Source organism: Solanum lycopersicum, chromosome 8, assembly GCF_036512215.1.
Source record: "Solanum lycopersicum chromosome 8, SLM_r2.1".
Classification (NCBI taxonomy): Eukaryota; Viridiplantae; Streptophyta; class Magnoliopsida; order Solanales; family Solanaceae; genus Solanum; species Solanum lycopersicum.
In genome coordinates, this window is record NC_090807.1 from 24146027 (window position 1) to 24159796 (window position 13770).

The window sequence follows — 13770 nt, forward strand, 5'->3', positions numbered from 1 at the left end:
ACAATAAAATATTTAGGAGGAACACCAATCTCACATAATCAAGAGACTCAAAACACAACAAGAAAATAGAACTAATCTATTACTCATCAGGCAATAAAAATCGCATTCTTCACTTCATATAAGAGGAATACCTTCTCTGCATATTACCTTGCTCGTATACATCAGTTATATACACATTATAACGCTTTTATACAAAAACACAATTTAGTCAAAATTCCAAAAAAATTTATAATGAGCTGCCAACATGAAAGTGAACTATGCTCCAATTTTTCAAAAATGCATTGTTAAGCAATTTATAATGAAAATATGACAATATGAGAGATAAAACTATATAAACTTAATTTAAAACATAATCATAACTTCATGTAGTTCATAATGCAAGGAAACAATGAAATTCAATTTCAACAAGACCTCCTAAACACAATGCAACAAGCAAGATGCTACTATGACATTCTGTCTCTCAAGATTGATTAGAATAGAATAGAAGAGACAAAAAATCACAACTCTACTACTCACCATACTTTCCTCACTTAGAAGGAAATCATAACAACTTACGAGAGAAGTATAACGTACCAACATCATCATCATCATCCGGACTTGTTCCTTTAGCCCGGAGTGCATAGAATCGATTCTTTCTTGGAGCATCATCATCCTGAACACTTGGAGGATCTTTCTTTGTATCCTTTCCTCTAACCACAATAGAAGGAAAATCCTTCACCTTATGTCCATCCTCACAACAACTAAAGCAACCATTGTTACCGGCTAAAAACTTCCCGAGGTATTTCTTCCCACAAGTGATACAAGTAGGTTTATCACATTGAGAACCACTACCTCTCTCAAATTTGACCTTAGGAGCACTAGGTCCATCTTGGTTGTGATCCCTCTTCTTAAACCTAGGTTGGAATTTATCATTGGATCCACCCCTCTTTAAATTCATTGAGATCCTACTAAGTTTGGATTCCTCATTGGATTTAGCATACACCATAAGCCTAGAAATATTCATGTCACTATGGAGCATGGTCGTACGACACTGTTCTTCCACAAGGTCGGCAACACCGGTCACAAACCTATTCATCTCATTCGTTGGGTAATACATCAAGAATGGAGAATACCTACACAAAATATTAAACTTCAAAAAATACTCCTCAACACTCATATTACCTTGCTTGAGGTTAATGAACTCTTCAACCTTCACCTCCCTCCTCTCACGAGTAAACTACTTTTCTAAGAAAGCCTCTTCAAGATCTTCCTACTCTTGAGACCCACTCAAGAGGCCTATTATATTTCCATTGAGTGTACCATACTTGAGAAACATCCCTCTATTGGTACGAGGCTAACTCCTATATCTCCCTAAAAGTCACTCCCATGGAACTCAACACCTAATACACACCATCAATAAATTCTTGGAGATCCTCTCCCACCTTAGAGCCAACAAAGGTAGGAGGATTCATCCTAACAAAGTACCTCAATCTAGAGGTCATAGTACTCTCCAAACATTCATCCTAGTCCCAACATATCTAGTCACATGAGTATTCATAGCTTTGGCTAGGCAAAGTAAAGCATCCATAATCTCCCCATTATTCATCTCCGGAGGAATCATGGGTACCTCATCTCCTTGACCCCCATTAGGAAGTGGACCACCTTGCGAAACTTTTCCATCTTGTAGGACTTGCTCCACTTGGTCAACTTAGGGAGGAACTCCCTCAATCACGCTCTCCTATTCAATTCTTCTAGCGTCCATCCTTCTAGTAGTCATCTTCTATAAACACAAGGAAAAACCATAAGAAAGGACACTAATAACGTTTTACACTTACAACACGTCACAAAATTATAAAAGAAGGGAACTCCATCATTCTATAGTCTCCCGCTCTTGGATGTGTCGTGACTCACATCAATTAACAAGACTCTACTAGACAAGGCTTTTTGAGACTTTTCAATTCCTAAAACTACTTCATAACCTTATGCTCTAATACCAAGTTTGTCACGACCTGAGTGGACACCCTAGAAGATAGGGCATTCTCAAATTGTCGAACGGCGTACTTGAGCTGTCAAAGTTCTTGTACAAGCCCTTATACATCATTTACTAAATACATGTATGAAAAATAAGACGGAATTAAAACTTTTCACATGAATAATAGTTCAAAGCGCCTTTCATGTTAAATGATAGAAAAGACTATGTCTCATCAAATGTCAACCATAGACTTAAGAATACTTGGGACGCGGCCCATGTAATGGAAAATAGAAAACAATGTCTATTACAATAGTTTAAATAAGAGAAGTCTAAAGACAATAATGTCCTCGAATAGAGTAAGTACATATCCCAACATTTCTTGAACGAGTAATAGATTCCAAGATTTTGTCAAGACACATCTCACTTTCTATCCACACCATTAGATATTGATACGGTCAAATTTACTTCTCAAAAAAAGTATAAGCGGTCGTATCATGTAAAGAACCCAACTATGAGGTTGGGGTTAATCCCACGAGGAAAATGATTTAGACTTAACTTTAACCTCCTATTACTTCTATTTAGTCAAGTCCTTCCAAAGAAACAAGTAACAAAAGGGGGGGGGGTAGGAATAACCGTAATTAGCTATTTCTATGTAAGTATGTAACAGGTTCAGAGATTTGATTTTTATCAAATAATGAGAGTAACTAGTGCTTAAGTGTTCCCCACAGGTTCATAACGCGGTAATTCTATCTATAACAATCCTTTCCTAGTATCTTGCATGCAAAGTGGTAAGTTATGTATCCCTAATTCCTTGGTCCGGCAACTAGAATATTTTTACTCCGCACCTTGGTCTGATTACGTGTGTTTGCTTTACTAAACCTTACCTTTACCTCATATTAAGAACCATAATCGATGTTTGGCTTAGTAGTTACTTCGCACCAACCGACACTAGCCTATTAGATAATGTATACTAAATCTATGTTGATAATACTTTCTTATGATCTACCTCCTTGGTTCGTTAAGTAGAAACAAGGCAAGTTCTAATGCATGCACTTGCTAAAAAGACTTCTACACGAAAAATAATCAATACATGCAAGACACTATTAGAGAATTGTTACACTAGCTAGGTTTTACCTTGTTATTTACCCATGGTTCCCACAACCCTAGTTATGGAGTTTAGTTACCCTTGTTAATAATCACACAATTCATATTAATTAGATAAGAATTCATGCACTTACTTTGATGAGATTGAAGAAAATCCAGAATACTAGTTCAATTAATCAAAAACTTGCAACAAATGATTCCGGAAAATAAAGTAATTTTCACAAAATCCCAAAATTTAACACTTAGAAAAATAAAACAAGAAAATATTCAAGATTCTATCCCTTAAAATGAGGTTTTTACAAGTATTTATAATAATAGAATCCTTACAAAAGAGGAAAATCTATTTAATGAAAATCTGCCCAAAAATGCGTCTGTGTCGACGACTGGAGCGACGGACTGTCGAGGTCACGATGGACCATCGAGGCCTTCCGTCATTCCATACATGAGTCCTTTTTCTGTTGTTTTCATAACCAACTTGTTGTTACCATCGACAGACATGAATGACGATCCATTGCATGCACGACAGTCCATCAATGTCTTCCATTCTTCCATACTTAGAATCTTTTGGAGATGGATACTGGGGCTACTTTCTATTAACATTGACGGATGTACAGGATGGTCCATTGTGGCTATGACAGTCCGTGGAGAGCCTCCGTAGCCCCAAACTTTTTTAGAATTCTCCAACTTCCTTTAGTAACCTTCTTCTTTGTATGACGGTAGCCACCTATGGACCGTCGATGGATACGTAGGTCGTCACTTCTGTCATTTTCATCACAATTCTCCCATGGTCTCCTTTTGTACATATTTCCCGCAAACAAAGAGAAAACTACATTAAAACCAATACAAAAAGTCCTTGACACACACTAAACATAAGGAAAAAGCATAGAAAGTACCATGAAATCACGGTACATCAGATATAAAAAAAAAGTATGGAATTAGTACAATGCATGTACTAAGTATGATATTATGAATAAAATCATGAGAAACATGGTCTGTTTTATTATAACTTCATAGTATATGCATAATGATTACATTTAAACACCAAATATCACATTTAGAACACATTCCAAGTTATATCCAATTTATATGAAATAATGGTAAATATATAGTGACCTCATAGTAACTTCACATCAAACTAAATGACTTACAAGCCTACCATCCAATGTTATCCTAAGACTTTGTGAAGTAGGCAAGAAGAGATAGCCCATACACCCTCTTTAAGTCTACCTTAGCAACCCTCAAAGATTCCCTATATAACTATACATTCATTCAACCTTTATTAACTTAATCCATAAACATCATTAAGTTAATTAGAGTTAATTTAGGCATTTAGGGGACTTCATATAATGGTCTTGTAAAAGACTTAGGGAACTCACACATTAACATCATCAAAGCTTAATCGTGCAATGTCTAGATAGGTTCCATGAACTACCTAAACTTCATAGAACTTCTCCAACACTAATAGGTGTCCCATATGATGAGAATAGGCAATAACCGACATAGACCATACTATCTAGGCATGGAATTTGGATTCATGAACCTAATCCGATGGAGGGTGTTCTACTTTCCAATGGTAGAACCTGGATACATCCCATATAGGCACATGGTTAAGGAATATCAAGGACTTTTTTGTACTCTAGCCTCCTTCTTAGCTAGAGCTACTACCCATGCATACTCCTTCGGTGGTAGCCTTTGTTCTCATAGAGTAATTCAATAAAGGAATGTATGAAGAGGTCTCATATCTTGTTCATAACTGAATCATAACATACCCTATGAAAGAGGCTCCCTATAGGGATGCCTATAATGGCGAAGAGGATAGCTCATTGACTTTCCTAAGAATGATTTCATGTTGTTCCAGCCAATCAACCCTAAGTTCATCACTCAGAAGGATACCATTACAACTTTCTACTTCAAGGATATCTTAACCTTCCTTGTTACAAGGTTTCACATAATGACCTTCTTTTATATCTTTAAGATCATATTTCATTCATACATATACTTTCATGACAAAGGTTATTTACCCTACTAAGTCATGGTTTCATATTCACATTCTTCATGTATGAAGTAAGGGACACGAGTCTACCAAAACAAGAAACACTTGATTATCATGTTAATATATGTACAAAATCATTTATGTATCGTATCATATAGGGTCAACGAGGCATACTCACAAGTTACCCTAAAAAATATTATAGGACGTCAAATAACCCATCTCAATACTCATATAGCCAATTAAGAATGTTTACCCTTTAATAGAAAGCATTAACACGTATGGCATCCCAATAGCCTATTATTATCATCCATATTAAACTAAGAGAATCCATAATTCACTTCATAGATACAAAAAACTCATATAATTCTTCACAATGATCATTTAACCAAGTCACAACATGATAACAACATAATACATAAAGTAATGCCCATGATGCCTTCACAACTATAGCACATAAGCACCTTCACCATAAGTGGACCATACCAATCATCATTATAATTCAATAGCTTTACCACATAACATAGAGAGTTAGGGTAGCATACCACTAATCCACTCTCACCACTTCCATGAGCAGCCACTTCAACCAACTCAATACTCATAAGCTCTTACCAATAGCCATGATCATCAATTTAATACAATAATCTCAATATACAATGAATACAAAGTTATGTAATATGATTTCATCAATTTAGTAAATCCTACAGTCAATTCTAACATAATTCTTTCATAATTCAATAACCCAAAAGAAACTACACATGAATTCAATAGTATTGAGACATGATCAAATCACCCATAATATACTCAAAAGTAGTATTTTATTATTTGCATGGTTTAATACATTTTTAGGTTAAAATACAATGATTCAAAACGTTTTATGCAAGAACCATTGCTAGATTGCAAGTTAACAGTTCATCTTTTGAGAAAGCTTTAGAAAAGCACTTTGAGGGTTGTCTACATGAAGAAAACAGATTCAAAGATGAAGTTCGTACCTTAATTGATGCTAATTTATGAAAATTGAGAACAATTGAGGGAGAAATGAAGCTTCAAGCTCCAATCTACCTTCATGCTTCAATGGAGTTATAAAGAGTTCTTTAGAGCTTTGGGTTTTGATTTTTGAATAAACACTTGAATAGGGGTTTTATACTTATAAAGCTATTTAAAATGCCTAAAAATCTTAAAATACCGACAAACTAATGCTAGGAAAGCTAGGTGAAATACCCAAATTAGCTTGGGTTAACCAAGATGCTTCAGGAAATTGCAGACCTCATCAACGGCCACCAACCGATGCCCCGTAGCCCAACCAATTGAATGTCCTGTTGGTCCATGGTTTGGGTCAGAGGCTTGCCAAATCGGATCACAATCTCCCACTCCTTAGTTTCCATCTACACCACTATCAACGGAGTGTTGACAAGCCTACTGGGCATCGTTAGTCGCCGTCGTTTGGAGCAGGTTTTAAAAGATTTTTGCTCTTGAGTTGGGTCCTTTTCATGGACCTTTTGGTTGGTCCTTGGGGAGTTTTTACCGGAATTTTCGAATTCAAATATACTCGTACATATGTTAAGTACTCCTCACATTAATTTCACTCAAAACGAACACGTAAAAGTTGACGAAGCACACTAAGGAACACAAGGACATTTCAAAGCAAACCTTTTGAACGTCATGGATGTTCTTGGACATTTGATCATAAAATATCATCAAACTCTTAACGTCGTTATAGACTTTTTAGGACTTTAGAACATCATGACACACGTGTTAGGCTCTAGTTTCACCTTAGCTGTTTTAGAGGTGTTAAAACATGCTTCATGGCATTTTGGTTAAAACTTCAAAATAAGAGTTTAAGAGACATAGTACAATTCAATAATAACATATAGAGCATAATCCATATAACATCATTCACATGTCCATATTAACATAGATCCCCTACCAAAGGTTATACTAAGACTCACTTAGGTAAGACAAGAAGAGATTGACCGTACACCCTCTTCATGCACACCTAAGTAATCTTTATGACTACCTAAAGTAAAGTTATTCCATGTCATCAGCTATTACATAATCTATATTCAATAAGATAAGTCTTTACATCATTTAGATACACTAGCTAAGGTTACTCTAAGACTCACATAAGTAAGACATAAAGAGACAACCCATACACCATCTATAAGACTACCTAAGCAATCCTCAAAGTTACCTTAGATAAGGACCTTTCTATTCAACATAATTCATTAAGAAAACCATATTCACTTTGAAAACTGTTTTGAGAGAAAATCATATATTTGGAAGACTTTATAAAATGTTCTTAGAAAAGACCTAGGGAATCCACATCCTAGCTTCTTCAAAGCCTACTCGTTCCATATCTAGATAGTGTCCCATTCTACTATCTAAACGTTGTAGAACTTCTACAATACTAGAATGCATCCCACATTATGAGAATAGGCATTAACCGACATATACCATACTAGCTTGGTATGGAATTTGGTGTCATAAGACCCCACACCGTGGATGTTTTTCTAGTTACGAAAGGTAGAACTAAGACTCATCTCATGTTACCACATGGTTCAAGGAAATGAAGAGCTGCTCTGTACTCTAGTCTCATACTCAAATAGAGCTACTACCCCAAGCATGTAAAATAGGTGCTTTTCCTTAGTTCTCAAAGAGTAAGTTCATTCACATCGAGGTATATTAGGAGGTACCTTTGCTTAGTGCTAGCAACTCATAATACCCCTACCAAGAATGGGTCCACTAGAGCTTCCAATCATTGTCTGTGAGGATAGATCATTCTTGTGACCTCCTTAGAGATGCTTTAACGCTTATTCAGTCAACCTATCCACCATTTACATAAGAAGGATACCATTAGGCTTTCAACTTCAAGGATATCATAACCTTCTTTCTATATTGAAGGTTCCAGCTCATTGACATTTTTTACTTGTTAAAGTTTATATTTCAACCATTCATACACATGCATGTCAAGGGTGTTTAAGACTACCAAGTCAAGAGATTATATGTTCGCGTATCTTTCATACATAAAGAAAAGGGACTTAGGTATACCAAATCAAGACATAACGTTCTTCAGATCACATATTCATTATCATTCAAGTACCACATAGTAACATTAAGTGTACAACACAAGTGTCATGACCTGAAAGTACCCACTAGAAGTTAGGGGGAACCCTCGGATCATGACCGGGCGTACTTGACCCTTTGGGTTCTTGTACAAGCCCTTTAAACTAGAGCAGGGACTTAGGTATACCAAATCAAGACACAACATTCTTCAGATCACATATTCATTATCATTCAAGTACCACATAGTAACATTAAGTGTACAACACAAGTATCATGACCTGAACGTACCCATTAGAAGTTAGGGGGAACCCTCGGATCATGACCGGGCGTACTTGACCCTTTGGGGTCTTGTACAAGCCCTTTAAACTATCGTTCATTACATAACACATGAAAAGTAGTGCGTGATAAAAAAATTTCACGACATTAATAGAAACTAGTCTTTCATAAATATTTAGAGAATATCATCGTCAAGCAAATCAAAAGACACGACATAATATCTTAGGGTCACAGCCCATTACATTAAATAAGATACACAATAAGTCTTTAATTAAGAAACTAAGAAAAGGACTATGCCCTCGAATATATGAGGACATACTTTGCCTTGAGAGAAACATTCCCGAGCTATTGCTTCAATCCTTTAACCTTGCTTCCAACCTATATTTATAGAGTATAGAAAATTATGGGGTTAGTACAACTAATGTACTAAGTATGGCATATGCAACAACATGCAAAAAGGGACATTTTACTAAAATAAGTTTTCATGCCAAAATAAGTAAGCGTTCATGAATATAGAAGTAAAACAATATGAGAAACATCATTTAACTCTTAGAGAAAAAATTTACATAATGTTTGCAATAGAAAGCATTCTTACAATAACCTTCCATGTATACAGTGAATTATTAAAACGTTACAGTAAACTAAAAGACTCCAAAATGGTGAACTTTCAAAGCATTGCCAATGAGGAAATAAGCATCATTTCTGTCGGAGTTTTCCTATCTAAAGTCATCCTTAGACTCACTAAGTTAGGACATGAAGGAAATACGCATATGCCTCCTTCAATACACACCAAAGCAACCCTCAAGACCACTCCCTTTTGGCATACGCACCTCGGGAGAACAAGCACCCAGTCAACAGCAATACAATAGAAGAACACCAAACAACACACCAAGAATTACCTTTCGGAATGCCTATATAGTGCAATGAGTAGATGGCATCTTATACCACCACCTACCCTAAGTAGTACACTCTTCTAGAAGACTTGGCACTAAGACTCCCCTTTCGGAAGTTCTTACCTAGTGCAATGGATAGATAGAGTCCCATACCACCACCTACCCTAAGTAGTGTGCTCTTTTAGGAGACTTAGTTCATTCATTTCAAATAAGACTCACCAAGACTCCCCTTTCGGAATTCCTACCTAGTGCAATGGATAATTAGCGTTATATTCCACTACTAGCCCTAAGTAGAACACTCCCTTAGAAGACTTAGCACATTAATTACTTATGTGGGAGGTTAGCTTAACTGACATAAACCATGAGATCTAGACATGGAATCCCGACATTAACCCTTATCGGATGAGGGATCCTCACTTACCTAGAGTAAGGTCATTCTTTTTAGTTGTTACATAATTTTGCCAATAGCTACACCTATATGGGCACATAGTTATGGGATAATGAGATTGCTACTAATTAACTCATTCCATACTAACTAAGAGTACTTATCTCAAGAGGTACATTGGAATACAACATCTCAACTCATGAAGTGTAACCAACTTTTCTTCATATCCACTCGGTTCTAGACATGACCCCTACGGATTTTAAAAATTATAAACTATAGGTTAAGGATAACTAGTGAACACCATATCTCAACTCATAAAGGGTATTCATCGTCCGACCTATCATAGAAATCTCTTAGGATGTAGTGAGGTTGCTTCTAAGCACTTCATCTGAACTCATGAAGAGTGTTCACCCCAAATCTCCTCTATTTACTCAACTTAGATAAATACATTTATTCAAGTGTGAGAGTGTGTATACATGTGAGCACACCTTGAACATAAGCACCATTTCATTTATATTAACTTCTATTCATTCTTTAGACCTATATTCAACAAATCACATACTTCTTATGCTTCACATAATCATATTCTTCATTTAGACATAATATAAGCAAAACATGCAATTAAACTTCACAAAACACAAGACAAGACTTAAGTTTAATATTACTTCATTTCACATATTAGGCCTTCAAAAGCCACACTCACAATACATACTAATTAATATAAAGTTCATTAAATAAACACCGCCACCAAGAAGGTGGACCATACCACTCAAGAGCAATTTATCATAAGACATACACAATATAAGAAAATCACCATTTAACCAAGCCATCACCACCTATAATCATTTTATTCAATATTTAATCATAATAAGTCCCTTAGGGAAGTAGATAAATCATAATAACAACATTAGAAAACCAAAGTTCATACCCTACATAAGCACGTTCATTTAACCCATTTCTTAAGCTAAAAGTTTGAAATATGCATAAACATCAATTCATTAGGGTTTTGACATTAAAATAATCAATTCATACTAGAATAAACACATTACAATTATTAGAACATTTTTATAAGAGGACCCATGCTAAAAATCAAAGATAGAAGGAAATAAAGTTTGAAACCCTTTTTGAAATCTTTTAGAAATGACACCTTGAATGGAAGAGGGTTCAAGGATGGATACCATACCTAAATGATAAGGTAACCCACTAATGTTTTATTAAGAACACGTACAAACCATCCCTTCTTTCACTCCTTGAGTCTTTGCTCCAATGGTGACTTTCAGAAAGTTTTCTTTAGAGAGGGAGTTTGAATATTTGAAGTGAGGGGTCTTGTCTAGGTATAGGACTTAAAACTAATCTAATATAATTTTAAAACCCTAAAAGTATCATCCTATGGTATTAAAAGACTTGGGGTGAATTTACACAAAGCACCTCAAGCTGGCAGCAAACTTCAGGAGCTTTTGCAGGTTCGAATTGACGACCCCAAGCTACTGGGCATCGTTTGATCGACGACCTGTTCTGTTGGGGCATCGATGGATTCATAGGCCGATTCATAGGGGTATTTCCCACTAATTATGGGACAAATACCCCTATATTATGAGTATTCGTTGAGTCTACTGGCAGTAGACTGCCCTCCGTTGATGGAGCAGTGGTTTGGCAGCTTGGTGTTAAGTATTGGGTCCTCTTCTAGGACCGTTCGTGGTCCTAGATGGAGTTTTTGCCGTATGTTAAGCCCCTAAACTAAGTCATCTAGGTCTTAGGAACATCCCACATCATTTTTTATTAAAACGAAGACGTAAATCTCACTCAAACATATCAAGACACACAAGTACTTTTTAAGGCATATCTTCCAAACATCAGGGACATTCTTGGACGCTTGACCTCCAAACTTAACCAAACTTCACACAGTGCCTAAGAACACTAAAGTAACTCATTTCAAAACAAACATAACTCAATATATGCTCACGAGGCTCTAGTTCACCTTAGTTCGTTTTGAGGTGTTACAACAAGATACCCTACTACACATATAGAAACTCCTCATATTCTACCAGTCACATATAATCATTTAGAGGACAATGAAATCACACCTACATGTACAACATCATGATATACCATAACTTTAAGAAGAATCATAACACAATCACTCATCCAAGATCACATTATAATTATAAGAGTACTTCACTTCATATATTCACATTATACAAGATTACACATATACCTTCATGTAAGCCCTAACATGATACTACTACAATTTACATCATAATGCCGGAAAGGCCATGACCAAAACATAATAAACACATAAGCACCACAACCATAAGTGGACCATACCCATAAATAGAAATTCTTTATCAACGCTACGCAATATAGAAGAATTAGATCAAGTTACCACTTTCAATCATCAAAATCACCATTTCTTAGCCTTTTCAATCAATTCAGTTTAAAAAGGCTCTTACCAATAGCCATATACAAAATTCTAAGACATCAATCGAACCATATAATTGATCAAACAATATATAATATGAACATCATCAAATTAAGGCAGCCTATATAATTCTATCATGATTATTACATTGTTCAATAGCCGAATGCAATCTACACATAAATTCACTTAAACCATGTCATGATCAATTCACCCACATTAGAGCCAAATTTAGAGATTTGTTAAGGTCAAGGGTTCATGGAGATTTCATTTAAAAACATCAATAACATAATATGTCATCGTTTGAAAATGTTTCATGCAAGAACCTATGACTCAGAGTAGAAAGTGGACTTTTTTTATAAACTTTGAAATCACTTTTATATTTGCTCTATGGTAATAGAAAGCCTTAGATAAGGAAATTACATAAATTATTAGATGAAATTCCCATGAAATTATTGGAGAAAAACTTGGAAAATATATCCTCTTCCTTGGAGCTTCAAAGTTTCATCAATAGAGGTTTTAGAGAAAAGGAATGAAGAGGTTTTCTTTTTAATTGAGGGTTTTTCTTAATTGATGACATTTTGGGGTTTAAAATGACTCTATAACCATCAACAATTGATCCACAAAATACCCAAAAGACACATGAACTTAATATACCTTGTAACCAATTAAAACTTGACTCAAAAAGTACGAAAGCAAATCCAGAAAGTCAGTGCCCGACGCGCAGCCAGTGCCAAATCTTGGTTGCCTCGGCAGCTTACTTTGCCCAGGTTTGGGTCTTCCTCAAATACCCTTAGCTTGCCATTGAGGCGTCATTCTTGGATGTTTTGACCCTAAATATATACCTATAGGTATTAGGGTCATCCCCACGTATTTTAGACTCCCAAACAATACTTTGAAACATGCACAACATACAAAGACACACTAGAACACATGCAAGCACAAAAGGGACTAGTCGTCGAAAGTCTTGGTCGTTTCGTGACGTTTGAATTCTAACTCAACCGGACTGACTTCAAAACTCATTTACTCATTAATGTATGTAATTAGAAGCCCTTAAAGAACTAATGAAACTCTAGTTCAACCTAGTTCATCTTGAGGTCATTACATTCTCCCCCACATAAGAACATTCGTTCTCAAATAACACTTCACACTCAAAGGGATCTTGACCAATTAACCAAAAAGGTCACATCCCAAAACTACACCCTAGAAGTTAGGGTCAATCTCAGATTGAAACCGTCATACTTGACCTCTAGGAGGTCTTGTACAAGCCCTTACATATTATTCATCGCATAAGCATAGTGAAAACTAGTGCGGATTTAAAACTTTTCACAAAACATAACATATTCTTTGAACATCTCTTTCATATAAAGTCATAGGAAATACTAAGTCTCAATCCCATCATCTTAATACACAAGAATACTTGGGATGCGGCTCATACTTCAAAATATAGAAATACTTAGTCTATTACAATACTTCAAATGCAAAAACATAAAAGACATATCTGCCCTCGAGTCAAATGAGGAAATACGCATTTACATGACATCAAAGCATCAATGTAAGATTCTTCTACCAAAGGTGACTCTAAGTCTCACTTGAGTGAGTTGTGAAGCGACCGCCCATACAATCCCTTACACACACACTCAAGAGATCCTATAGACTACCTAGGATAGAATCATTCTCACTAAGTGTATC

General features: G+C 35.8%; 1 protein-coding gene across 1 annotated transcript; it reads right to left on the minus strand.

Annotated features, from left to right (window-relative positions):
• Positions 1 to 541: 541 nt before the first annotated feature.
• LOC104648773 (uncharacterized) lies at positions 542 to 1075 on the minus strand. Its single transcript, XM_010326637.1, has one exon. The coding sequence runs from the start codon at positions 1073 to 1075 to the stop codon at positions 542 to 544; it is 534 nt and encodes a 177-aa protein (XP_010324939.1).
• Between the last annotated feature and the right edge of the window lie 12695 nt (positions 1076 to 13770).

Bases quoted from the DNA above. Each gene is read 5' to 3' on its own strand.
- LOC104648773 (XM_010326637.1), bottom strand. From the start codon at position 1,075: ATGAATAGGTTTGTGACCGGTGTTGCCGACCTTGTGGAAGAACAGTGT.